Source organism: Trachurus japonicus, chromosome 3 (assembly GCF_045865225.1).
Source record: "Trachurus japonicus isolate A0001 chromosome 3, Traja_1.0".
Lineage (NCBI taxonomy): Eukaryota > Metazoa > Chordata > Actinopteri > Carangiformes > Carangidae > Trachurus > Trachurus japonicus.
The window spans coordinates 38,814,894-38,842,847 of record NC_140909.1 but is presented as its reverse complement, the minus strand read 5'-3'; the positions used below and the strand labels follow the sequence as shown (position 1 = coordinate 38,842,847).

Below are 27,954 nucleotides of genomic sequence, written 5' to 3'. Positions count from 1 at the left end.
AATCTCACTCTGTGCACAGCATAAGTAGTATTCTTCATAATTACAGTGAAAGGGAGTGGGTGAGCTCACTGAAAAAGCTGGAGGAACATCTCACGGTGACTGGTTTTCTTTGTTTCATTAGTCCCCTGCAACATTTAAAAGTGATTTACAATCAAATAAGAACGTTTTACCGTTTGCTTTCGATGCGGCTTTAAAAACAGGTTTCTTATTGTATCATCAAAAACAAAACGCAGCTCTGACAAAAGCTGTAAAAAAATAAATAAATAAATAAGCGCACAGGAAGCAGTACAAAACACTAAAACCATTATCATTGAGATACAGTTATGCTGGCTCGCATGGTACACCGCTTCCTGTGAAATCCTTCCCGGTGCGAGTGAACAGAGCTGTGGCAATAAAAAAAAATAAAAAAAGTGTTTAATTGCAACGACTTGTGATTTCATGAAACCTGGGGGGATTGTAACTTTAGTTTCAAGTCTGCACGTAACAACAGTAAAGTTGTATCGCTTCTGGTTTACAGAGGAGAAAGCGTTGCACGGACCTCGGCTCCAGATGCTGCTGCTGCTGCTGCTGCTGTGTTGGGTCGGTCCGTGCAGTCAGGTGATCATCAGCGCGACGCCAGCCTTTCAATACAGCTCTGCTGCTGCTGCTGCTGGGATGCGACAGTGAATTCAGAGATTCAGTCTGGCACCGAGCAGCAGCAGCTGTTAGCCTTCCTCCACCGCGATAAGCAGCAGCGCCAGGTCTGCCCACACAGCCCTCCAAACACCCCTACCGTTTACCATGAGAAAATTGCCACTGCACGCTCCGGCTGCCCCGCTGTATGGCTGCTGTGCAATTTCACTTACCTCCGTGTCATCTTCTCCTCAACTTCCTCCCAATCCCACAGCCTGTGTCTTTATGTTTCTCCAGACCGTTCTCTCTATCCAAATGAACAGTTGCATAATGGTTTCCGGAAGTGCATTGATCTCAGTTCTAATATTTATGTACTGTATATGATCTGCTTTTTTACAATGTAGTCGGTAGAAGTGGAAGTGGAGCTGTCATGTCCTCCAGCTCTGTGTGTGTCATCATTTTTTTTCCCCACAAAGTCTGGACACAGTCAGAAGTTTTTCCTCAGTTTGCAGTTTTCACTCTCTAATTTGCCTCTGTGGGATCTCTATTTTTAGCAGTTTTTTTTTTCTTTTCTTTTCTTTTTTTGTTGTTGTCTCATTCCGATATGTTACGTAATGTGGCTCTGATTGGTTCTGGATTATCTGACTGTCCTGAGGAAATGTGAATGGGCTCGGTGCCTGAGGCTGAATGTCTGCCATCTCCTGTTGTTTGGGCTCCTGCTATATGGGTAACATCGCGTGTCATTGCAGTTGGAGAGGTCACTTTTTTTCTACGTAGGAATGTTTGAATGTCAGAAATAGTTAGTGTATAAATTTAGAGACAAGTACAAAACCAAACCACAGACAAAAACAAAGAGAGAGGGAAACCTCTGCTCACTGTGTTTATCCCACCAACTCTGTTTGCTGCGTTACACAAGAGCTCCTTTAGACTGAAGGGAGGCAGGGAATTTTCATTTTCATGTTGGACAGGATCCGGGATATTCATCCACCACGTTATTACAATGAGCCAGATGTCTATAGACTCTTGGGACTTGTGAGCTTATGGTGAAGGACAGTGGTTTTTCACAGTGGGAGGTTCAAATTGGCACAGGGGAGGCTCAGTGAATGAGAAGAATTATTTAACAAATGACATCAGTCGTTGAAAGAAAGACACGGAAATCAGCCCATTTGGTTAAAGTACAACAGATGAAGAAGAAGAAAAAGTCCAATATTACAAAAATAAAAACCAATCAAACGGTGACAGGACAGTCAGAACAGAATCTACTGATGATGATGATGATGATGATGATGATGATGATGATGATGATGATGATGATGATGATGAGCCAAAAGATGGAGTTCCTCCTCAGTGTCAACCCTGTGCTGAAGCAGAGCTTCACAGGAGGCTCCATGTTCCTGTTTTAAAGGGATAGTTCACCCAAAATTCAAATTTCCTCCGTGCCTTCTCTGAGTTATGGGGGGGTCCGCGCAGCAATATTTGTCCATATAATGGTTATGAATGGATACCACTTTTCTTTGTCCAAAAAGACACACCAAAAAACATCCAAATACCTCCATACTGCTCGTCTGTAATGTCCCTCTTGTATTGAAGCCCCGACATGAGAAATTGTTCCCAAAAAAATTAAATAAGTCTATATTTTAAGCTTGTTTGTAGCGGAAGCTCCCAATGTCTCAGTTCACTGCTCTTCCTGTGTTTGCACTGACCAGCAGAACAATTTCTCATGTCGGGGCTTCAATACAAGAGGGACATTACAGACGAGCAGTATGGAGGTATTTGGATGTTTTTTGGTGTGTCTTTTTGGACGAATAAAAGTGGTATCCATTCACAACCATTATATGGACAAATACTGCTGCGCGGACCCCCCTGTAACTCAGAGAAGGCACGGAGGACTCTGAAAATTCTCACAGCTCTTAGTCGACATGGGGTGAGTAGATAATGAGTGAGTTTTGGGTGAACTATCCCTTTAAAGCTTCTGATATTAAAACAACACAACCACCAGATCACCATAATATTACTGTATGACTTCATTCTTGCAACTTCAGGCACCGATACCCCGTCATATTAAAAAGATACGGCAGTTATGAGTAATTTCACAGTTTTCCCACTTCACCCAAGTGAGAAACTAGTAACCCCCCACCCCCCTCAGCAGACTTTGATATTTCATTTGTTTTAGTCTCAAGTCATGAAACAGTAATATTAGACCGCTTAAGCTCAACTGCTGAGCGCTAAAGAACATAATCACGATCCCGGTGGAAGTGGGCAAAGGAAAGCGACTACACCAAGGAACCGATCTGTGTATACCACCGCTCTGCAGCCGTGTTGACCACAGAACAAATTTAGCTGGGAAACCCCACACAGTTCTCAAGTTCATTTACTTTATTCTTTTTTTTTTTTTTAAAGTATATTTTTCGGCTTTTTGCCTTTATTTGATAGTGATGACAGTAGAGATAGACAGGAAATGGGGAGGCAGAGAGAGGGGGAATGACACGCAGGAAAGGTCTGCCCGATGCGGGATTCGAACCGGGGACGCCTGCGGCGAGGACTGTAGCCTCTACATGGGGCGGCCGCTCTACCCACTGCGCCACGCACCGCCCCCATTTACTTTATTCTTAAGAACTGAGCCCACTCCTCGGGCCTGGTGGACTTGAAATTCCTGCAGTTTGCAAACTAAATAAGCCAAACTCACGACAACTTCCAGATGTTTGGGGCAAAAACATACAGTTAAGGCCTGTCTGAGACAACTTACCAAGTGCTCTTTCTCTCTCTCTCTCTCTCCCTCCAGCCACAAACAAATTCCCCAGCATATGAAATTTTCTATTTCATTGTGTTACAAAACGTGTCAATAAATATTTTGGGTGTAGCGTTCTTCAGTCACTTTTATCGTTGTGTTATTCAGGCTGAAACTCATGATGGCATACCGTCCAACCAGACTGGAGATGTCATCCACAAGAACGACAAGGACTACGGCTTGGTCTGCCTCAACAAGGACCAGGCCCACGGCCTCTGTCGCAACTACAGGGTCCGCTTCCTCTGTGGGAAACTGGGTACGTTGACTGCCTGCACATCTGTCACTGTCTGTCTGACCCTTTGTTCACTTCTGAGCCGTTTCTGACAAAAACAAAAACACAAGCTCTGATGATAAACCATGTTTCTATCCAACAATTATTAGTCCATCACTGATAAAGAGCTGGTGTACACACACACACACACACACACACTCTGGCTCAGCTCCAGAGTGTGTGTGTGGGCAGGCTGCTCTGAAGTTCACAGGCTCTGCTCCAACCACATTGAGATACCACAGACCTATGTCTGGGCTCGTCTGCGTGTGTGTGTGTGTGTTGGCTGCTTGGAAATGCAGACGTGATCTTTCGTCAGGACTGACACTGGGTACAACCTGTCTACATGACTGTACAGAAAGATCTGGGGTTGACCTTCTGACCCGCAATGAGTGGTAAATACAGGCCACGGTTTAGACACAGCCTTTATTGTTCCCATGAGGAAAATCTTTTCCACAGCACCGTCTCCGTTCCACAGACTACGTCCACCACACAACACAACAAAACAAAACACACATTAGGAAACAGACAAACAAAAACCGTGTCAACATTTAACAAAGTCCACACTCTGGTTTTTGTTCAGGGCCGCGGTGATGGTGGTATCGATGATGATTTAAAGCAGGGGTGGCCAACCAGCCAGGGTCTAAGAGCCACATTTTTACAGTGTTACTGTAAAGAGCCACATTATATAGGCGTGAACCCCACACACACACACACAGAATGAAATATTAACAATTTACCATGTCACAAATGTCACACCCCTCATTATGAAACAGGAGATTGACAGAAATGGGCTACAGGCCAGTCATTGTCCATACATGCACATGTTGCTCAGCCAGATTCACATCACACTGCAAGTCCTCCCTAACATTTGCAATAGCATCCAGAAAACAGAATATGTGAGAAAAGTTTTGTTGTTTTTTTGTTTTTGTTGTTTTTTTTTTTTACCTCATTGCTGTTTTTATTGTATTATGTTTATTATGTTTGAATGGAGCTGAAATGGTGCTGAAGATTTGAAGCTTTGTAATGTGCTAAGGACGTGTCAACAAAAAAGTAAGCATCCTCCCAGTCCTCAAGAAGTGTCCTGTTCTTGGCTTCATATTTGTGCTTTTAGGCATTTTTGTGAATGAATCATAGCTTTCTGTGGGAAAACAGTGCAGGTCGTTAAATGATGATGCGAGTGGCAACGTGATCCTCTATGGGAGATTTTTTTTTCTTTTCATGCCGTTAAAACATACAAGCTGTGGAATGTGGAGCCACGTCCACTGAGGTCTGTCTCAGCTGACGGTGCTCACCTGGAAGTTAGATCTTCACATGTTGAACTCTTTATACAAAGTAGCCAAACACCAGGCTGAAGAGAGAAGAACAGCAGACTGACACTCGTTCAGCTGCAGGTGAACTGGAGAGTCGCATTCTTATTGGCCCAGAGCCGCGGGTTGGCCACTCCTGATTTAAAGCAACACAATATAATAGGACTGTATGCTGTATCCCTGGAAAAGCCCAGTAGTCTGTGAATTAGTTGACGGAACCAGTGCTGGTGCCAAGCAAGAAGGTTTTTTGTGTGTAGCTGGAGCTCTGGAGGGGAGGCTGGTCGGCTGTGCAGCCCAGCAGGGCAACTCGTGTGTGGGTGAGAGGAGCAGGAAGACTGGGGATGAGCTGGGTCTCTGGAGCTGTGCAGTTGAAGACGGTGCGACCCCGCTCAGGCTGCAGCGGTGGCACCATTCATCCTATTAACCGTTTTTCTACCATTTAAATGAGTTTAGAAACATTATTTTAAGGTCGAAAGACCACATAGTGTTGCTTTAACAGCAACAGCTGTATGTTGTTTTTATTACGTCTATCAGTGTGGCTCAGGTTACAGGTTAGAGAGAAGGATCATCATTTTCGAAATACCCGTTTTGAGTGTCTACTCGAAAATGCTGGGGTGTTTGGAGGTTAGATTTAAGAGGGTTCAAAGTGAGTGAACTAATCTGAAGTATCTGAGAGGAAACACTGGAGCTGCCTTTAGGAAAGAAGAGAAGAAATGCCATCCCACCTCCCTGATTCTATACTACAGCATTTAAAGCAATGCATGGCTGTAGTTTGACCTGGTCCATGTAGAAACAACAGATCCACCCAGCTTCCCCTGCCATCTGAGAGAGGATTTGGGGCTTCTGCAGGTCGATGTGTCTCTGTCCTCGGTTTCAGAGATTTCTCACACTTGTTGAAAAGTTGTTGCACTTAACGTAATGAGCTGCCAACCTGTCTGTTTGCAGAGAGGCACCGAGGCACACGGGGTGAATTAAAAAGCAGAGGAGAGGAGAAGAATGCCACCATCATTAACAGCAAATCACAGTGACAATCTAAATCGGATGAATAACATGGGGAGGTGATGGTAGTGGAAACACTGCTACTATTAATATCAGCAGGAACAATCATAACAGCAGAAGGATGAGGAGAAAAGAGAGAAAAAACGCTTCTGGAAACACGTTATCTCTATAATGCATTATAACCATACCTATAATGAGTTATAATGCAGTTATAGTACTGTATAACTATAGTATAACTATATAAACACTCAAAAATGATTATAATGTTTTATAACAATAATCGTAACACTTCATTAAGCATTTTATCATGACTTATAGGTCAGGTATTATAATAAGTTATATAGTTGTTAGTAACTCGCTGACAATGCCCACATCGATAATGCATTATAAATATAGTTATAATGTGTTATAATTGGCTTATGAACATGTATAACTATCATTATAAACACTCATAAATTATTAGAAGTCTTTATAACAATAAGTATAACACATTATAGACCATTATAACTCTATTATAATGCTTTACCTTATAAGCCATTATAAAATGCGCTATAATTTGTTATGCATTATAACTCATTATAAGTATAATTATAATGCGTTATAGAGATAGGCGTCAAATAAAGTGTTACCACACTTTTCTCTACCAAACAGAGGAACATTAGATCCATTTCTTCTTGATAAGATCGTCTCTGTGATATCTGAAATTGCCATCAATGCAAATAACCAAGGTAATTATGTTGCGATTCTCTCAATATTGGACCTTTGTACAGTGGAAACATGGAACTGAACATATTATTGTTCACATTATTAATAATTATTAATATTAATAATCCGAAGAGCTGAACATGTCAGTTTCAACACTTTTTGTGCTGCTTCTCTTTCTGCACCACAGCACTGAGCCAAAGTCAAAATATGTGAAAATTTCCTTGGCAATAAATCTGTTTCTCAGATTCAAAGTGGGATATTCTGTTTTGATGCCTTGGAGCTGCACGCCACGGCTCCGTAATGCAGGACATCTGTCCCTGTATTCCTCCCTGGTGGAGGGAGAGATGGGCTGGGATGCACCGCGTCCGCGTGGACTGGTACTGAGTCGGAGGCTGGTTTTAGGGATGCATATTTGCATTGACAGGTTCTCACAAATATTGTGTGTGTGTATATGTGTGTGTACAGCGCTGCATGACAGTGATCTTGTTTGGAGACTGACTTCAGTCCGTGCAGGCGTGTAATTCCACTCGAAGTTGACAGTCATGCTCCAGGCGTCGACCAGTCAGCTGTTCTCTAATTGAATCAGCCTTCGGTAACAACCACAAAAGAAGAATCCTCTCATGGATTGTGTGTTTGTAAATGTCAGAATTCTCCTTGTATCAGCTTGTCTCATGTTAAATCTCCCACTTCCTGCTGTACCACCAATATAATGAAGCCTCAGATCAGCCTGGTTTATGTTAAAGCTTTAAAGGGATAGTTCAACATTTTGGCAAATTGGCCCATTGCCATAATCCCTATAGTCATAGCAGTAGGTTCGTTACCTTTAATTGTCGGTGTAAGCTATTTTTAGAACTGCGGATCACAGCGGTGAGCTGCTCAGAGCTACGCTACAGAGGCTCATGGGATTTCTTGGTTTCCCTCATCAAACTCATCAAATACACAATCCAACAACTCCACAACGCTCTGGTGGACAAGTTGTGACGTGCACATTCACCATGCTATGAGATAATAACAGAACGTTACGAGTTAGAGGTAAATTCATGCAAAACAGCCGATGCACGTTGCCTCCTTTTCAGCAGGCAGTCTCTGCATTTACCTTGAAAACAACTCTGTCTCGCAACATTCCGCTATTATCTCATAGCGTGGTGAATGTGCAGGTCACAACTTGTCCACCAGAGCGTTTTGGAGTTGTTGGATTGTGTATTTGATGAGTTTGATGAGGGAAACCAAGAAACCCCATTAGCCTCCGTAGCGTAGCTCTGAGCAGCTTGTGGCTCTGCTCCACTGTTCTAAAATAGCTTGCACCGACAATTAAAGGTAACAAACCTACTGCTATGGCTATAGAGATTATGGGACAATTTGCTAAAATGTTGAACTTACCCTTTAAATGCACAACTTACTTCCCAACAACAACCTACTGATGTTTGTGTGTGTTGTGAGCGCATGTCAAGCTTAAATTGTCCTTAGATTCCTCAGAATTCACTCTGTCCTCCTCCTTCTTTTTAGCTTTTTAGCTGTTTTTATTCATGTTCTTCTGGTATTTTTTGTTGTTGATTTTTTTGTTTGTTGTTTTATTGCTCACAGTGTTTTGTTACTTTGTTTCTGGTTTCTGTAGCACGTTGAGATTATTTCATGAAAAGTGCTTTACAAATTAAATGTATTATTATTATTATTAAGCTCTCAGGGTGGTGAGGTCATGGGCTGGTTGGTAGGCAGGACTGAAGAACATAGCCTACTGATGGCAATATTTTCAGGAAGTATAAGATCAGAACCCCATAATGTATGTTTCCTTTTTTAAATTATATGAACCAGAATTTTATTTGAAAAAAACAATTACACCCGCACTTTTCCCAAATTATTCTGGATTAGTCAGTCTATGAAGTTGGGGGTTTATGGACACCAGGTGCCTGGGTCATAGTTACATATGAGTTGGTCCTTGGAGAACTGAGTGAGATTTGGCTTGTTAGTACAGTGAGCTCTGGGATGGCGTCCACAAACACTCACTCCCGCCTCAGCCTTTTCCAGGCACTGGAGCAGGTCTGATTGGCACAGGTGTAAACACAGCACTCGGGTGAAGTGGGTAATTTTCAGAGCTGAGAGAAGGCAGTCAGACGACCTGTCACCTGCTCAGGAAGTGTTTAAAACCCTTTAGAATTCAAGCCTATTTTTTAGGCCTTTTCTCGAAAATTGCATATCCATAATAAAATGAGTATATCTCTGCAACCAAAAGGTCTATTTGAATACTTTTGGTGTCATAGTAAAGGGAAAAAAATGAGGAATTGCTGAGATGTGTAAATTTCAGTATATCTGTTACTGGTGAAGAGTAAATGAAGATGACACACAGAAAAAAATTAATAAAATTAATATTCGCCTAAAAAAAATCATATTTTTGATGAGTGCCCTTTAGAATAATGCTGATGAAGCTCAAACTCTCTATAAAATCATTGTACAACATGTGAACATTGTCTCTGCAGTGGTTGATTCTGATTAATTGAAGCAGGACAAAATTATTGAGATTTTACTACAAAATATCCAGGCGAACTTTCCAAAATGTCCATTTTTGGCACAGCTTGGAACCACCTGCTACTATAAACTATTGTTTAATCTTTATTTTCACACAATTTGGATAAACTAACTGAAAATAAATCTACTGGAACCGATTGTAAATAACTAACATAGTGGATTCAGTGTCTCTGCGCCCTGCTGCTCAGAGCAGCTTATTTGGGTGGGTTTGGCTTTCAGCCTCTATCTCTGCAGCGGAGTGGTCGATTCGAGTGAGTGGCGGCTCATTTTAAAGGGATAGTTCACCCTAGAATGATATTTCGCTCATTATCTACTCACCCTCATGTTGACTAAGGGCTGGAAGAAGTTTCAGATTCCTCCGTGGCTTCTCTGAGTTACAGGGGGTCTCGGCATAGCAGTGCATGTCCATATAACGGTTGCAAAGGGACACCGGAGCTCTTCGTAAAAAAACACACACAAAAAAACATCCAAATACCTCCATGATGCTCGTATGTAATGTCCGTCTTGTGCTGAAGCCCCAAATTGTGTAATTGTCCCGAAAAAAATTAAATAAGTCTATATTTTAAGCTTGTTTGTAGCGGAAGCTTCTCGAAGCTCCTCTTCCTGGTCCGTCCAAATCTCGCGTGATTCGCAGTAACCGCACTGACGCATACTGACGCCGGCGCAAATCACGCGAGATTTGGACGGACCAGGAAGAGGAGCTTCGAGAAGCTTCCGCTACAAACAAGCTTAAAATATAGACTTATTTAATTTTTTTCGGGACAATTACGCAATTTGGGGCTTCAGCACAAGACGGACATTACATACGAGCAGCATGGAGGTATTTGGATGTTTTTTTTTTTGTTTTTTTTTAAAGTATATTTTTCGGCTTTTTGCCTTTATTTGATAGTGATGACAGTAGAGATAGACAGGAAATGGGGAGGCAGAGAGAGGGGGAATGACACGCAGGAAAGGTCTGCCCGACGCGGGATTCGAACCGGGGACGCCTGCGGCGAGGACTGTAGCCTCTACATGGGGCGGCCGCTCTACCCACTGCGCCACGCACCACCCCTTGGATGTTTTTTTTGTGTGTGTTTTTTTTACGAAGAGCTCCGGTGTCCCTTTGCAACCGTTATATGGACATGCACTGCTATGCCGAGACCCCCTGTAACTCAGAGAAGCCACGGAGGAATCTGAAACTTCTTCCAGCCCTTAGTCAACATGAGGGTGAGTAGATAATGAGCGAAATATCATTCTAGGGTGAACTATCCCTTTAACCAATAGAGAGAGAGGAATGACGCTAGACCCAGGTCGATGTGATTGGCCGCACTGGCAGCCATGTGACAGCCATGAACCAATCAGATCAGCAGATCCACGTGCAGGCCAACGTGGGGTTGTATGCGCTCCGTCAGGCTCCGTGCAGGGTCCTAGAGCCGTCGGGTTTCGGCCTGGCTGATTCAGATGTAAACACTAGGCAGAGTTCAACTGGAAATATTGTGGATTTACCCATAACACAACCTTTTCACGGCAAAACAGCAAAGGTAAGAGCAAATGTACGACCATGTTTTGACCACGCAGTGTCTGTTTTTGCTCGACTTTGCTGGTTGTTGTCTTCTCCCTCTGTCGTGCTGCTGCTAGCTGCTGTGTTAGCCGCGGTTGTTGAGGGACGCCCCGATGTTTACGTTCAGATGAGAGGTCGCTGATGTGTTTTGCATAATGTACAGTAGTATACGAGCCAGAAATGTGGCGACTGGGTCCACACAGAGGTGCTTTATGAAGTTTGATGTCTAGTTGTTTGTTTGAGTAGTGTTTGGGCTGTGTTTGGGTCATATAAACATGGTTTTTTCATAATCAGTGCACTGGGGGCTCTGTTATTGTTATGCATGTCTTCAAGTCCCCCAAATGGGGGACTCTGGATTAACCACAGACACCGCGCTGAGCCGGAGGACCAGAGATGTGAGAGGAGCTTCAGAATTAGTTTTTAAAACACACAGATCTCACACGGAGGATCTGATAGTGTTTGAGGAGCAGCAGCCTGGAGATGAGATGTGACAGATTCATTTTACCAGTCTCCACAGCAGCTGGCAGCTCACCTCCTCCTCCTCTGGTAGATTGATGGATTCCAAATTTGTAACAATCCAGATGATGCATTCACACACACACACACACACACACACACACACACACACACACACACACACACACACACACACACACACACACACACACACACACACACAGAGCGTTAGGGCCACTCATTAAAAAAAATGAGAAGAGAGCGATTTTTTTTCCATTATGCACTTCGAGGATAAAGTCAAAATGTCAACGTCAATGGAGTGTAATGGTTAGAGGAGGTTTCTGAAGTTATGCAACTGAATACTTAGTAATTCATGTCATATCGCCTGTTTTCAAATTTTCACATTTAAAGTTTTTCCACGACATTTTGAAATTATTCTCGACATTTCAACTTTCTTCTCAAAATTGCTACTTTATTCTTGACATTTCGATTTTATTTTCAACATTGTATTACAACTTTATTCTCAACATTTCGACTCTTCTTCTTCTTGACATTTCGATTTAATTCTCAACATTGTATTTCAACTTTATTTTAACATTTCAAGTTTATTCTCCAAGTGCATAATGAAAAAAACCTATGTGGCCCTTATACTCTTCCATATGAATTAGACACATTGACAATACAGTATAGAAATTATAAACGATATGGCAAACTTAACTTAACTTTCATCACAGAGGAGTCAGGTCGTCGTTTTGCACTTTTATTTTCCACATTGCTGTATTTCCATCCACATATATCCAAGATTCTCTCAGATCCACCACGCATGAAAATATTCCTTGGGTGTTCCACGTTGTAGATGACGGTTAAATAACTATAACAGTAGCATAACAATATAATGGTAACATAACAGTCAAAAAACCTTTTTACACTCGGACCTCAATACTGCTCTGTGCATAGTTCAGGTACTATGAAACAACTGGAAACTGGATGTACATAAATGGTTATTACCTTTCAGGAGTTTACCCAAGCAGGAGAAGTGATAATGGCATCAAACAACAATAACTACAGTATAAAAACACCATGAACCTACAACTAACTGTCTTCACTCAATATTATTTTAGAATGTAAATGTATAGGGATGTAAACACGTTATGGTGGTGGTATCACACAGTGTGTGTGCTGTAAGTGCTTGTGATGACATCACTCCCTGCAGTTGTGAGTGTAAGGTGCAAATAGAAAGACAAACTCTACCGGATCATCTTTTATTAATGAGTTTACCAGCATTAAAAAACCTGTGAACCTGTGCACACCTCCTGATGTCAAAGGAAAGGAGATGTATGACCCCGATTGGAATTTACAGTATATCACCTCAGGGTGTTATTAATGAGCCATGGTACGATATAGTACATGAGGAGCAGGAACAGTAGAGCTGTGTGAGCAGTAACCCGTTCGTAGTGCTTGAACTCTATTGGTGCAGAAGGCTCTGAGGGTGCACCTCTTGATTGGACAGTCTCGGCTCCTCGCTATGGTCACGAAGCGAAAGCAGGAGATGTTAGATACCAGCAGTGAAATGAGTTTTCTTGCTCTCCCTTAGGGAGAAGATGAAGAGCTCAGACATCCAGAGAGAGGTCAGAGCAGAAGCAGCGCTCCTTTGTATTCAGAGGAGACAGCTGTGGTGGATGGCATATCTGATCAGGATGCTTCTGTAGTGAGGGCTTCTGGGTGTTTTTTCAGAGAGGAAATACTGGAGGGGGGCATTTATGATATTTTACATTCGTATTCTGTTTTTATTCCCATTTCTATAGTCTATATTTTATATCTATATCCTTTTTTTTATTTTCAATCAGGAGAGAAGCCACATGACAATGAAGCGCACACGCACATACAGGTTCAAGTCATCAGAGCTTGTCACAAGCAAGACCCCTGCTGACACTGAAACTCTCCAGGAGTGTTAATTAATCCAACAGTGTAATATTCACTGCAATCACACTCTCACTTTGTCTGTACACCAGCTCCAGGTTGGTTGTTCCAAGCATCTTGACGAGTTCACTCACTCTTCATGTCATTTCATTTCACTCTGATCCCAACAATCATGTTGGGATGTTGTTATGCACAGTGTGTAGAGATCCCATCTGGTCTGGGAACCCCCAAACTGTGGATCCAGCAGGAACAGAGAAACACAACTAGGGCTGTAGCCTGAGCTAGAACTGATGTATGGAAGAGGATTTTAAAAAGTATAGTGACTATGTTTCTTGTTTAGTAAGAACCTCATTAGCTTCTGAACAGCATCCACTATTCTTCCTGGGATCCAAACAGATTACATGGTGACAATACAAGAATACACATTCACACTATACAACATAAATACTGACATGAAGCAATGCATACATGTTTTAAATAGAACAATAAAGCCGTTTTCCCACTAAAATTAGCGGGTCGACGCAGGTTTTTTAAACGCGGGTCGACCCGCTAACAATCGGCATTTGGCCCCTTTCCCATTGACCAAAATGAGCCGAGTCTGACCCCCCGCTGGGGGATCAGACAGAGCATAAACCAGTCGCCCCGCTCTCATCCACGGTGCAAGAGACACACACAGTCATGCCACAGCCGCCTGCCGCGGAGTGTCCGTCCGCCGAGGCAGACTCTCTGGCTGGCTGACCTGGAGCACCAGGACCGCAGAGGACAGAGAGTCTGCTGCGGCCGGATGACGGACGTCCGCGGCACAACACGTCAGTTAAACAGACTGTCGCTTCTTTTCTTTTCTTTTTTTCTATCGTTTTTGGTCAGTGTTCTCTGATCTTTTGATCCCAGTCTCGAGTGAGAGCAGAGCGGAGCAGAGCTTTGTTTTGGTACATGATATGAGACGCGACCGGCGCGATGACGTAGTGTCACGTAACGTTCAGTGTCATCACGTAAATTAGCGGGTTGACGCGGGTCTGGCGTTCCCACTGCAAGCCGAGCAGAGCCGAGCCGATTAAAGGCGATTTTAACCCGCGTCGCTTGCCGAGTCGTTTGACCCGCGTCGACGCGGCTCGGTGCGCCTTTCCCACTGCCACCAAAAGCCGATTGTTAGCGGGTTTAAACAGGTTTTTTGGCCAGTGGGAAAGGGGTATAAGTGACAAAACAACTAGACAGCTCTGATTGAGTCTATTATGATCTTATTATGGCTGTATTGGATTAAATCCAGTTCAATAACTTTTTAAAGAGTCTATTATGATCTTATAGATAGATATGAATATTAAAATATAACCCATATAACTAAATATAGGGAAATATCTTAATTGATGAAGTTTATTTTTCAATAATGTTCATTTTGCCATTTTCCATTGCATCTGTATATCACTGTCTGTTTAGCTGATGTAGTTTTATGTTTAGGTAAACCAAAACAACCCCCAAATGTAGTAATTGTGTGTATTGTTACTGAAAGATCATTTTTTATTGAACATGAATTGACTTTTTGTTGTTATGTGAGGGAAAAAGAAAATATTGGATTGGCAAATGAATATAAAACCATCTTGTTTGTCTTCTCCTGTCGACACCATCGACTGAGTAACAAGTGCTGCTGTGTGTGAATGTGAATGTGCTGCTCTCTGCGCTCTGACTCTCACCGTCTCCTCCGTGCAGTTCGCCCACAGGCCTCCGTCTCCATCGATATGTTGTCCAACAGCAGCATCCTGGAGCTGGCCGACCAACCAGAGGGCTGGGGGTCAGGGGATCGGGTGGTGGTGGCCAGTACGGACTACTCCATGCACCAGGCGGAGGAGTTCACCCTGCTGCCCTGCCCCACGTGCACATCCAACCAGGTCAAGGTCCAAGGTGAGAGAAGCAGCATGCTGCAGCACTGGGAGTGTTAGTTCAGATTACTAACCAGGCTTTTCACTGACACCACTACCTCTTTTCCACCAAAAAGAACCTGACTAGGTCAGTGCTGGAGCCAGTGCTTAACTGGTTCCAACCAGTTTGCTTTTCCACTGGTAAGGAGCTAAGTCAGAGCCATACTCCCCATACAGAAGCTGCTCCTGTCTTTGCTGCCTGCTACAGTTAGAAACAGACCTGAAAATTAAAACCCGGACCCGGCGTGATCCGTCTAATTAGTGACAATTCTAATCCTAAAAAAAGGAAAACGGAAGCTGTCTTCATCATGATCACCGCGACCGTTTTGATATGAGCGTTAACTGTTGTTAGCCACCGCCTGTAGCTTAGCTACTTAGCTTCAACTGTGTTTACATCGATAGCACAGCAGATAAACTTCATACGGTATCGATAACGTCTCTGTATATCTTCACACTGGTCCTGTTGCTCAGGTAACCCCGCCCCCAGCCCCTGGAGGAACCGGTTCTTAGCTCTGGACCAGCAAGGAGTTGGTGCTAGCTGGGAACGGGAGCGTACCTATGATCCCCGTTTTTCTCAAAAAGGGTCCTATGTTCCCGGGTCGCAATACATACTGGGGAACATAGGACCCTTTTTCAAAAAGGTTGCTGGTCGATAGACTCTCTCTACTTATCTAGACTGTATCTATCTGGCCTGTCTAGCCTCTACCTGGTCTTTTTACTAACAGGAACATGGGACCCCTTTCCTAAAACAAGGGTCCTATGTTCCCCTATGTTTGTATGTGACCGGGGAACATAGGACCTAGGGATGTCCTAGGGACCTAGGAACATAGGGATGACCCCGCAGGGAACCAGTTTTAAGACCAAGAACTGGTGCTTAGGTGGTGGAAAAGCAAAGAACCGGTGCTAAGCCGGCACTGGCTCCGATCCAGCACTGGAACCAGCTCGCTGGAAAAGTAGCTTCCTCACTCATCTTCTCCTTGTGTGTTTCTGGATTTGACTCCAGTGATTTTACATCTTAGAGTTGGAGTTGGATCCAGCGGTGACATCTGCTCATGGCCTGGTCAAACTGAGCTGAGCTCTAACATTGTTCCACAGCCACACTCTGTCTGGTGTCTGCACATTTCTTGTGTATTAGCCTCATTTTAAAGAACTATGTAAGATGTTTACCTTCATTAATTAGCTTTGGAGTAATGTTGATGTTTAAATAAATGACTTGTTACAGGGAGACTGGAGGCTCTCTCGTCTCATGGCCGGAAATCAACCTTGCAAGACCAGAGTCTCCGACCCGGTGTCCCAGCTCTCGTCTTGCGAGAAACATGGACTGCTTTATGGCACTACGATACAAACACGCCCCATAATCTGTAATCTCTTGTTAACGTTACCCACCTACGTAGACATCGCTCCATGCATTACCTTCTCGCCGGCGTTGTTGAAAACAAATGCACATGGCCTGGGGGAAGGGAGGAGGGTTAGTGGTGCGTTTTTACAACAGTGTCATTCTGAACTGTAGGGGGAGCTGCATAGGAAAAAAAGCAACCAGATTTGCATAGTTCCCTTTTAATCAACCAGTAATGATTAGGAAAACATGATCGACCACTGGTTTAGAGGACTGTGTCTTCTATCTTTTTCTTTCTTTTTTTAAGTTGATACACTATTTGTAGACTAAGTTAAAAAATGATGTGATTTGACTGGAGCCAGTGTTTGTGACGTGTCTTTAAGCTGAGATACGTAGGATGCTGTTCCTCTCTGTCAGCTTCATCCACTCTGCCCTTCAGATGATTTATGTCACAAATCATAACACCTAAAACATAAACTGTAAACTGTCATAGCTACATGGAGACATGGTGTTGAAGAGTTGATCTAATTTTGAAAAACAACACATTATCATAGAAGCTAGTAGGGTATGGCCACAGACAGTTTGAGGAATACTAAATTTAAGACCTTATCTTGCCGGCCTGAGAGGATGGCTCAAGGGCCATTCTCTGAGAAAGGTTCATCTCTGAAGACATGCAGAAAGACATCAACATGTCCTCCAGCCTAAACAACCACACACCTTTTGTTTTCAACCAAATGGGTTGTTTTTAACCCATATGAGAATTTGCTGAAATATAGCACCTGCCATGTGTTATGAAACTCTTTTGGTAAATGGAAATGTTAAATGGACTTGCACTTATATAGCGCTTTTCTAGTCTCTTGGACCACTCAAAGCGCTTTACACTGTTGGTCACATTCACCCTTTCACACACATTCACACAGCGCTTGGCAGCGCAGAAATCTAACCATTCACACACATTCGTACACCCAATGGACACATCGGGGGGCAAGTGTGGGTTCAGTGTCTTGCCCAAGGACACTTCGACATGTTGCCAGGAGGAGCCTGGAATCGAACCACCGACCTTCCGGTTAGTGGACAACCTGCTCTACCTCCTGAGCCACAGCCGAAATGGTTACCATGATAAAATAGGATGAGATAAGATAAGATAAGATAAGATAATGGTTACCATGATAAAATAGGATGAGATAAGATAAGATAAGATAAGATAAGATAAGAGATACTTTATTCATCCCAGGCTGGGAAATGGTTGTGCTACAGCAGCACATTTTCACATTTGTGCAAATAGAAGAATAAGGAAGAATGAAATAGAAACAATTTGAATAAAAATATATTCACGTTATGTGCAAATTAATAGAAAATATTACAGTGAATAGGAATAATATTTACAGATGCTACGTCAAAAAATGCTACGTCACAAAAATCTCTAATATCTAAAATATCAGTTTAAGAATATAATTATTATTAAATGAATCATTATATTACTGTATATAATGGATGAAAGCATTAGGTTTAGGCCCAAAGAGACAGTTCAGCTGACACTCCTGCATTAATATGACTCATGAGAATGGAGCCTCACCCTGCTGTAAGGTCCTGGGTCTGACTGACCCATCCAAACATCCCAGCCTCTTCCTGTTGTTCTTCCTGTTCCTCTTCCCTCTCTCTACTCCTCTCAGAATCACTGCAGCAGCAAGATGCCTCCTCTAGAAAAAAAAAAAAACACAGCATCACCGTTCTCCAGATCGGCATGGTCGGTCCGCTCTCTTCTCTTTCGTGATTCGAATGACCTTTGTCACTGCTTTTTAGTTATATAAAAAAACAAACTTTATGCCTGTGTTGGATAAAAGTCAGCGTTAACACAAGGCGATGTGTCCTCTCATGGCTGTCGCTTCCTGTCACCGGCTCGCTGACCAAAAAAAAAAAACGAGTTAGCGTTTCCTCCGCTGTGGATGTAGGAGTGCATCTATTTATTTTCATATCTCCGTACGAGCTGCTGGCATTTGTCTCCTGCCCGGCTGCATCAGAAGATAAGTCCATTAGACTTCCCCCCCACACATCTCCCAAGCCTCTGGTTTTTCTCAGCTCTTTGACGTCACGCCATGTTTTGGACATCCTTTTTTTTTCTCCTTCCTTCTGACTGTAATCCCTCTCGTTAATTATTGCCCCGGTGCCACTCGGCGACCTTGTTTTTGTGATAATACAGCCCCTCAGGTCACATGCTGAAAGGGAGGCTGTGTTGTTGAGACACAAAGACAGATAACCCACGTCTATTCATCCTCCTTGTGCCTGGGTTTCTCACATGTTGAACTTCTGACAGCTCTAAATGGCAGAAACGATGATGAGTAGGAAATAAATGTGGAGCGATCGGATCAATGGCCTGGAGCCGTACTGAAGGATTTAAGCTTTATTCTATTTCCATCCTGACATTTACCCCGGACTTGTGAAGCCATGAGCTGTGCGTCTGGAACTCGTCCACCGAGGAGCAAATAAATAACAAACTGGAGCAGCTCTCGTTTGGAGCGCATACCTCCGACCAAGGCCAAACAATCCTTCACGTCGGTGAGATCAGCGTTTGTACAAAGATGTCCACACCGTGAATACCAACAGTAGTTCCTCAGAAACCCACAAAGAAATGTTGAAAATGAGCCACAGTGTTTAGGAAAGTGTGAAAAAGAAATTCCCCCAACACAATACAAATAAACCGAACCAACAAGCACAGTGCCTCCAGTCAGCCAACACTCGAGCCAATGGATTAATTATATGGTCCCAAGTAAGTGGACAAGGAAAAAAACAAAACACATGAAATTTTGTGCTTTCATTGAGAATCTGCTGATTCTTCTTTCCTCACTTCAAATATGTCAAATAATTAAAGGGGAACTATGCAATTCTGGTCTCTTTTGCTCTGTTTTTCTAACCCTCCTCTCCTCCATGTGCATTTGTTTTTAACGAAGCCGGCGAGAAATCAATCCATGGAGCAGTGGATAATGTTATTTATCATATACCATGTTACCATGTGTGTATTTGTGTAGTCTTATCTGTCATAAACAAGAGATTACGGGTTACGGGGTGCGTTTCTGTGGCGGTGCCACAGAGACGAGAACTGGTACACTGGGTCGGAGGCTCTGATCTTACAAGGTTGGTTTTCAGCCAAGAGACATAGGTGGAAGGCAGAGAGCCTCCATTCTCCCTGGAACTAAGTCATTTATTAAACCATCACAATCAATCTGAAGCTGTTTAATTAAGGGACAAATGTAGCGTAGTTAAGGTAAAAAAGAATCCTGTATAGTTCCTCTTTAAGATAAATCAGTCAACAAACGTTCTGTCCTCTTATGATTTGATCCAGATTTGCCGATATTAGCAACAGCATGGTATTTATTTTATTTTCTTATTTGGTATTGGGTATAATGTTCATGAATACCAGTGCTACAGCAGTCGTCATGTCTGAAGTGGTTTTGATGTGGCTGATCAAAGCTCTGGGTCCTTTCAGACCTCTGTTTTGTCCTGTTTCCCACTGAGTCAGCTTTGTGTCATGCTTCCATGACCGTTCCTCAGTCTGTAACCGTTAAAACTAAGTCCTTTTAACCCGAGAGAAAGTTGCAACACGGTCATTTGCCTCTGCTGTATTCTGAGAATGCAGAAGTGGTGAGATTTTTCCAAACGCTGAATCATTCTCAGTGTTTCCAGAGAACACTGATGAAGTGACTTCTGACTCTGGTGTTATAGTTCATGTTTACATACAACTATGTATGTAGCTATCTATTAGCTGAATCACTTATCGATGCAGGGCCACAGGGGGCCGGAGCTTATAACAGCTGACAGCTGTGAGGTATCACAGGGCCAACACACACTCACATTCACAGCTATGGGTGCTTCAGAGTTTCTGTTTCCATCCATTTATTCGCATTAAGCAATATCAAATTAAAAATTCCTTATGAAAACAGTCAAACTCGATTAAATCTCAGTTAATATTGATAAAGAGTTAATACGGTCGATATCATCGGATTTTCTCTTGATCGATACAAAGTTTATGCGACAAATGCAGATGGAAATAGTTCTTTGCCGGATGAATGTGAGTTGCGATCGTGTTTTATTTCAATTCCACTACGCATTCCACGGATAGTCAATTAAGATGAAGGATGGATGTCCTTCTATTTTGCGATTTAGTACAACAATGTTTAGAAACACCGTTAATTGTAAGAAAACGATTTGATACACCAATATGATCGCAAAACAGCACATGAAGTCATTACATGCGGCTTTGATCTTGAGATAATTTGATCGACAAGTGGTTAGTGACACTCTGTACTTTGTTTATGCACATATCTGTGTGTACATATCTGTAAATGTGTGTGTATTGTTGTAATAATGTACCAGTGTGAGTCTATCTGTGTGCTCACTGGAAGAGTTTAAATAGAAAAAGGAAAGTGGCTGACTCAGCTTCATTATTAAATCCTCACACATCACATTTATCTGAAACATCTGCTCACCTCCCCTCGCACACACACACACACACACACACACACACACACACACACCATACCTCAGCTCAAAGACCGTTACGAAAAACATAAGGAGACGTGTTGAAAACTGCTGTGTCTATCTGCTGACAGCCATGTCTGAAGTTTCACTGTTACTCAACCACTCTGCAGAGCTGACAACACTTTCCTGTGTGTGTGTGTGTGTGTGTGTGTGTGTGTGTGTGTGCAGGTAAGGCCCAGTTCGTCCACATGGGTGAGGAGGTGGACGGGGTGGACATGAGGGCAGAGGTCGGCCTGCTGACTCGTAACATCCTGCTCCGTGGCGAGATGCAGCCCGGCTGCTACGGCAACGAGGCCTGCAAATTCTTCGACTTTGACACGTTTGGTGGACATTTAAAGGTACAATGCTGTCTCTGCTTTGTCACGTACAGTACAAAGTATATGAGAGGTCAGGACTGACTTGTCTCCACCTGTCTGATTCTGTCATTGTTGCCCTTGGAAACAGCAGATAACAAAACAATCATAACTCAAGGTCCACACACCATGTTCCAACATTCAAATCCTATCCACCACTTTATTTTCCCATGACCCATTGCGTCACACCACAACGGAAGTTGGTTTTCAACCCTGTAGTAGCATTCTAGCGAGCGGCTAACTGGTAGCGCTAGCCACCGGTGTAGGCACCAAATGTGGGGGCTCCGGGATGCCAAAACCGCCCTGACTAATCTGATGTTTGTCAAGTTAACAAATTACCGAACAAACACCACCACTTCTGTGTGCACGACTCTGCAACTAGTCATGGCTATCGTAGCCGTTAGCTTCGCTGCTGCTGACAGCTAACAGCAGCAGCAAACCAACATCAGGACGTCAGCTGTTAAAACCCTCCCGTTGTCGGACACAACATGAAACTACTCCAGTTAGCTCAGTCATGTTGGAACAAAGATATCCGCTGGAAAAAAATATTTTTTTCATGGGCTGTTTATTGAGTTATTTAAGACACTGCTAACGGCTAACGGTTAGCCCGGCTATCGTTAATCTAAAATGTAATGAATGGAGTGTCATGGCGACACCCAGCGTCGTTCTCCGGAAAGTGGTGGATAGGTCAGCAAAATCATCCAGTGTAATCTGCTACAGGTTCTTGGTTAAGTTCATCTGAATCAGCTGTTGAGCAGCTGGTTGACCAACTGATGACAATAAACCCAGTTAGTGTTAAAGCAGATAACAGCGGCACGGCCGTTTCGGCTAATGCTGTGTTCAAGGCAGGCTTTTGAAACCGTAAGTTACAGCTTCAAGTCACAACTACGACTTGGTAGCGTTCCAGGTAACCCGTAGCTCGTGTTTTTACCGTCCTGTTGTCTGTGAAAGTTCCCTATAACGGCCACTCGTAACTTCCGACCCGTGAACTCGTACCAGATCGAACTGGTATGACTTCACAGGAAGGAAAAACACAAAGTACGAGTTTCCTTGAACGCACCATGAGTTAGCAGCCCCCGCCCTTGTCAGGCATCAATTGGTCCTCGTGCTACGTCACCACATTCACGCGCATCCCTTGGCTGCACACACAGCCCTTCATGCCGTTCTCTCCCCTCATTGGATAACACTTGTATCCCACAAGGAAAATTTTCTCCTCGGGTTACGTCACCACATTCACGCGCATCCCTTGGCTGCACACACAGCCCTTCATGCCGTTCTCTCCCCTCATTGGATAACACTTGTATCCCACAAGGAAAATTTTCTCCTCGGGTTACAGCAGAGCAGAGTGACGGAGAGACTCGTGTTTAGGCTGAAATACTTCATGTAAGTGATTGCTGACGGAAAATAGGACTATTTAGGACTTATATTAACAAAAACATTCCACTGATATCTGCTTTAAGTGGGAAACAGATGACACCTGTGGCTCTCTACTGGTCGGATGGACAGCACATAGAGGACTGCATGCTGCATGCAACTGAAAAGCAGAAATGATGTCATCATCAGGCGACCCCATATTTGACTAAAGTGACTCAGTTTGTCTCAGAACCTGTAGAAATTAGACTTTTTTTAAATTCACAATTCACAAACACTCATTCATTTGTAAATCAATTAAATGCATTCACACATACGATTGTGTGTACTGTATTTACAAATCCAATTTATATTTGGAAGATATCTGTGTGCCTTTACAGATTTATTTTAAGTGTTTTTGAAGGAAACACTTTACAATAAGGTACACATAATTAGAGTAGTTACTGAGGAACTAATGAGGAACAAATGAGTAGTTAGTGAGGAACTAAGGTACACAAAATGAAAGTAGTTACTAAGGAACGAATGAGGAACTAATGACAAACTAATGAGTAGTTACTGAGCAATTAAAGTAAACAAAGTTAGAGTAGTTACTGAGGAACTAATGAGGAACTAACTATTAGTTAATGATCAGTTCTTCAGTAACTCCTAATCAAATTACTGAGGAACTAATGAGGAACTAACTATTGCTTCTAGGAACTAGAAGGAACTATTGTTCCTCATTAGTTCCTCATAAGTTCTATATTAGTTCGTCAGTAACTAATGTAAATTTGTACCTTATTGTAAAGTGTTACCCTTTTGGAAGCTGTTTTATATCAGTTCAGTTCAGTTTATTGAGAGTGTAAAATTACCATGGTAGCTATGGTCTAAATACACTACAGTGATCAATTACAATAAAATCAATAAAAGTAGAATCAAAAGGTAAACAGGCCAAATAAGCAAAAGGACAAAGGAAAAATCAGGCATGGATAAAATAATTAGAAACTCAAATTACACCAAAACATTGGGTAGAAGTGTGTTTTAAGAAGTGATTTAAATATTACAGTGGAGGTGGATTCTATCAGATGTAACAGAAGGTTAACAGGGAGGAGCGCGGTGACCGGTTGATTTTTTATTGACTGAGGGAATGACCAGACTGTGTTAGGTCAGGGAGGGAAGAGGACAAGGCAGAACTTAGGATGTGAGTAATTCAGATAGGTCATCATATTATACATTACACTTTATGCAACCCTGAAGAGAGACCCAGGCTCACACTGTCCCAGCCACTCTGTGTGGATTATTCTGAGTAACATGAGCAGTCTTTCTTAAAATGCCCTTTTACAATAATATGAGCTGACAAAAAGTCAGTATCAGCAACTCCTTGAACTGAACTAACAGAACAGGTCACTGCCTCCAAAACAGCATCTTACAGCATTTTGTTTTCCTGTCAGCAGGACAGTGTTGTTGTTGTTATCCGATGCTAACAGCTAATACAATATGTCAGCAAGGAAAGTCACATCCTGCCTTGTTTCTGTTGTTTATTTATTAATGTTCATTTGGTGAGGCATCGTATTAATGCAGCTCTATGTTCACATACGAAAGTCACATTCAATTTAAAGGGATAGTTCAACATTTTGGCAAATTGGCCCATTGCCATAATCCCTATAGTCATAGCAGTAGGTTTGTTACCTTTAATTGTCGGTGCAAGCTATTTTTAGAACGGCAGAGCAGAGCGGCGAGCTGCTCAGAGCTACGCTACGGAGGCTAATGGGATTTCTTGGTTTCCCTCATCAAATACACAATCCAACAACTCCAAAACGCTCTGGTGGACAAGTTGTGACCTGCACAATCTCCACGCTACAAGATAATAACAGAACGTTACCAGACAGAGTTGTTTTAGAGGTAAATTCATGCAAAACCGCTGATGCACGTTGCCTTCAGGGGACGTTTTCCGGTAAGCAGTCTCTGCATTTAGCTTGAAAACAACTCCGTCCAGAGCGTTTTGGAGTTGTTGGATTGTGTATTTGATGAGTTTGATGAGGGAAACCAAGAAATCCCATTAGCCTCCGTAGCGTAGCTCTGAACAGCTCGCGGCAAATCTTGGCTGTTCTAAAAATAGCTTGCACTGACAATTAAAGGTAACAAACCTACTGCTATGACTATAGGGGATATGGCAATGGGCCAATTTGCCAAAATGTTGAATTATCCCTTTAAGACCTGATTATCAACAAATACAGAGACAAAGTGTGACTTAAACCTCCACCCTGGTGCTCATTCACAGGCAAGTGTCTATTTTATTTGAGTGAATTCTTTCAACACACACACACATAATTTGTGTGGCACTGTATTATTCAAAGATTTCTCATCAATGAATATATTTGCCTTCTGCAGTCAAAGTGCAGTGGTGCAGTGGGACTAGCCAAATCCAATTATAACAACAACAATAAAAAAAAAGTTTTCTTATCAATTTTTAATTTTTCTGAGTAGATGCAGCGTTTTTGTTCGGGGCTGAGTGTGTGTGTGTTGACTGAGCTCACAGGTGAAAGTGACTTCAGATGATGGATTGAGTGTCTAACAGTTGACACAGTACCCAGAGGACGGCTGTCCACCTCTGAATCCTCTGCTCAGGTACATCCAGAACACTGGTGTCCATCAAATATAAAGGTTACATGCAGACAGATGAAACACAGTGATGAGGTCCTTCAGTCTCAGCTGGTAGCTTTAATACAGAAAACCAAAGGAACAGTCCAATCTTTTGGTGAACGCTCTTCTTTGCTGCTGTCACCAGACTGAGAGTCGATGCACACCAAGTCCATTTTTTTCATCTGCGCTTTTTTAATCCGTCATCCAACAAAAATTGTTACGCACAGACACCTTGCAAACCGAGTCTGATGCTTTTTATTACTATGCGTTTTTATTTTCTGTTCCAAACGTCGGAGAGGGAGACGAAAGTCGTCCAACAGTGAGGATGATTTTTGTGGTCCTCTCACTTATTGAAAAATAAAAAGAGGACGTCAAGAGTGAGCAGACCTGCTTAAATGAGCTGCAGAATTATCATGATAACTTCAATAGTTTCTATTTCAGGATGTCAGTAGTATCGTTTAATAGAGTATCAGCTCTACTGGAGCCATATATTAAAAAAAAGATGACCAATTGCTATTATCCTGAACATCAGCTGGCAGTATGACCAGGACACACACACACACACACACACACATAACACACACAGCCAGGATCTCTGTAACAGCCTCCAAACACTGATGTGAGTTAGATTCAGTAACTTTAATGACGGACGAGTCAGTTTATAAACATGATCAACCCAACATGAGGTTGAATTTATTTGTGCGGCAATTGCGGACAAAAAAAACAGACTTGGTGTGCAAAGGCCTTAAAGGGATAGTTCAACATTTTGGCAAATTTCCATATTGCCATAATCAGTAAAGGAGTAGGTTCATTACCTTAAATTGTCGGTGCAAGCTGTTCTTAGATCGGCGGGGCAGAGACGCGAGCTGCTCAGCTAACGCTACAGAGGTGCACGGTATTATACGCGTTTCCGTCATCAAACTAAATACACAATCCAACAACTCCAAAACGCTCTGGTGACCTGCACATTCACCACGCTATGAGATAATAACATAATTATGTAACATTATGACACATGAAGCAAATACTCAGAACTTGCACTTTAAATCACTCCGCCCAGCCCCCATGTCTGGAATTGTAGTTCCAGTTACGTATTTCCCTCTAAAACAACTCCGTCTTGTAACATTTCGTTATTATCTCATAGCGTCGTGAATGTGCAGGTCACAACTTGTCCACCAGAGCGTTTTGGAGTTGTTGGATTGTGTATTTGATGAGTTTGATGAGTGAAAGCCGGAGAGCTCACGTCTCTGCCCTGCCGATCTAAAAACAGCTTGCACCTATAATTAAGGTAATGAACCTACTCCTAAGACTATAGGCATTATGGCAATGGGTGAATTCGCCAAAATGTTGAATTTAAAACATGAAGATATAAATGATGTTCTGTGACAACCGGGCAAACCTCATCTGCAGATGAAGGCCCTGTGATGAGGTTGAAAGCTCTGGTGGAAACAAGGTCAGAATTGGGCAACGTTAAGATCATGATGCAGGTTAAACTAGAGAGAGGACACTGAGATTCTCAATAAAATCACAGCGTGTTGAAGAAGACAGAGGAGACAGGACAGAGACTGCTTCCTTCACACCCCTCTCTCTCTCTATCATCATCACATCCCGCTCTAAATTTCCATCACGGGCTCATGTCACATGTTTCTCATGGTCGGGTGTGAACAGGCAGCGCGCTGACTCACAGCAGGGAAAGCCCCAGCGAGATTTCACCGAAGCCCTTCAAAATTAAAGCCTCACACAGCAAAGCCCCCCACCCCCTCTGGCCTCCCCTGACTGTTGTAAGAAAAATTCACATCTCCTCTTAGGTCAGAGAGAAGCTGCAGTTTGTCTTTTGGAAAACAGTTTGATAAACATTGGGGAGGGGAAGGTGAGAGACGGGAGCTTTCCTCATGGTGTGCTGCAACAACAGAGCAGATCACTCTGTTCTCCAATGTGCTGCACCCACTGATGAATCATGACGATGTGTGCTCTCATCCTTCCTCCTCATCATCTTTATGTCCCTTCTCCTCCTTCTACATCCTTTCATCCACGCCATCCCCCTCTCCTGTTCTCTTTCATGCTTCCTCACTCTCTTCATCCTTGTATCTTCCAATAGATTCCCTCTTTCCTTCCCTCCTCTCTTTGACCCAGCGGTGTGACCCCCCCACCCCCCCTGCAGGACTGACTGCTCTCTCTCTGTCTCTCTGTCTCTGTCTCTCTGTCCTCAGGTGGAGCGGGGCTTCAGGGCCGTTCACGTATCCGGGGTGGAGCTGCAGCACATGGGCCAGCAGACGATGGGACACTATCCGGTCCATTTCCACATGAACGGAGACGTGGACGAGAGGGGAGGCTATGACCCCCCCACCTTCGTTAGAGATCTGTCCATCCACCACTCGTTCTCCAGATGCATAACCATCCACGGCTCCAACGGCCTGCTGGTCAGTTCAGACCTTTATACCGACATGTGTTTATACAAGGAGCATCATTTAACACAGCATAGTGAGATGTACACATTTCTATGTTTTCCATATTCTGTGTTGTAAACTGTTTTCTTGTCTGTAACAACATCTATAGCACGTCTGTCCTTCCTGGGTGAGGGATCCCTCCTCTGTTGCTCACCCTGAGGTTTCTCCGATTTTTCCCTGTTAAAAGGGTTTTCCATGGAGTTTTTTCCTGAGTAGTGAGGGTCTAAGGGCAGAGAATGTTGTTATGATGCCGTGTAA

The 27,954-nt window shown here is 43.0% G+C and overlaps 1 protein-coding gene across 2 annotated transcripts in view; it reads left to right on the top strand.

Moving 5' to 3' along the window:
* The window catches only part of cemip (cell migration inducing hyaluronidase 1), a 263,696-nt gene that overhangs the window by 165,675 nt on the left and 70,067 nt on the right, over nt 1–27,954 (top strand). For both annotated transcript variants that reach the window (XM_085772496.1, XM_085772504.1), the window contains 4 exons: nt 3,509–3,656; nt 14,826–15,017; nt 21,075–21,244; nt 27,460–27,669. In XM_085772496.1, the coding sequence (XP_085628622.1) occupies nt 3,509–3,656; nt 14,826–15,017; nt 21,075–21,244; nt 27,460–27,669 (720 nt within the window). The remainder of the gene's footprint in view (nt 1–3,508; nt 3,657–14,825; nt 15,018–21,074; nt 21,245–27,459; nt 27,670–27,954) is intronic.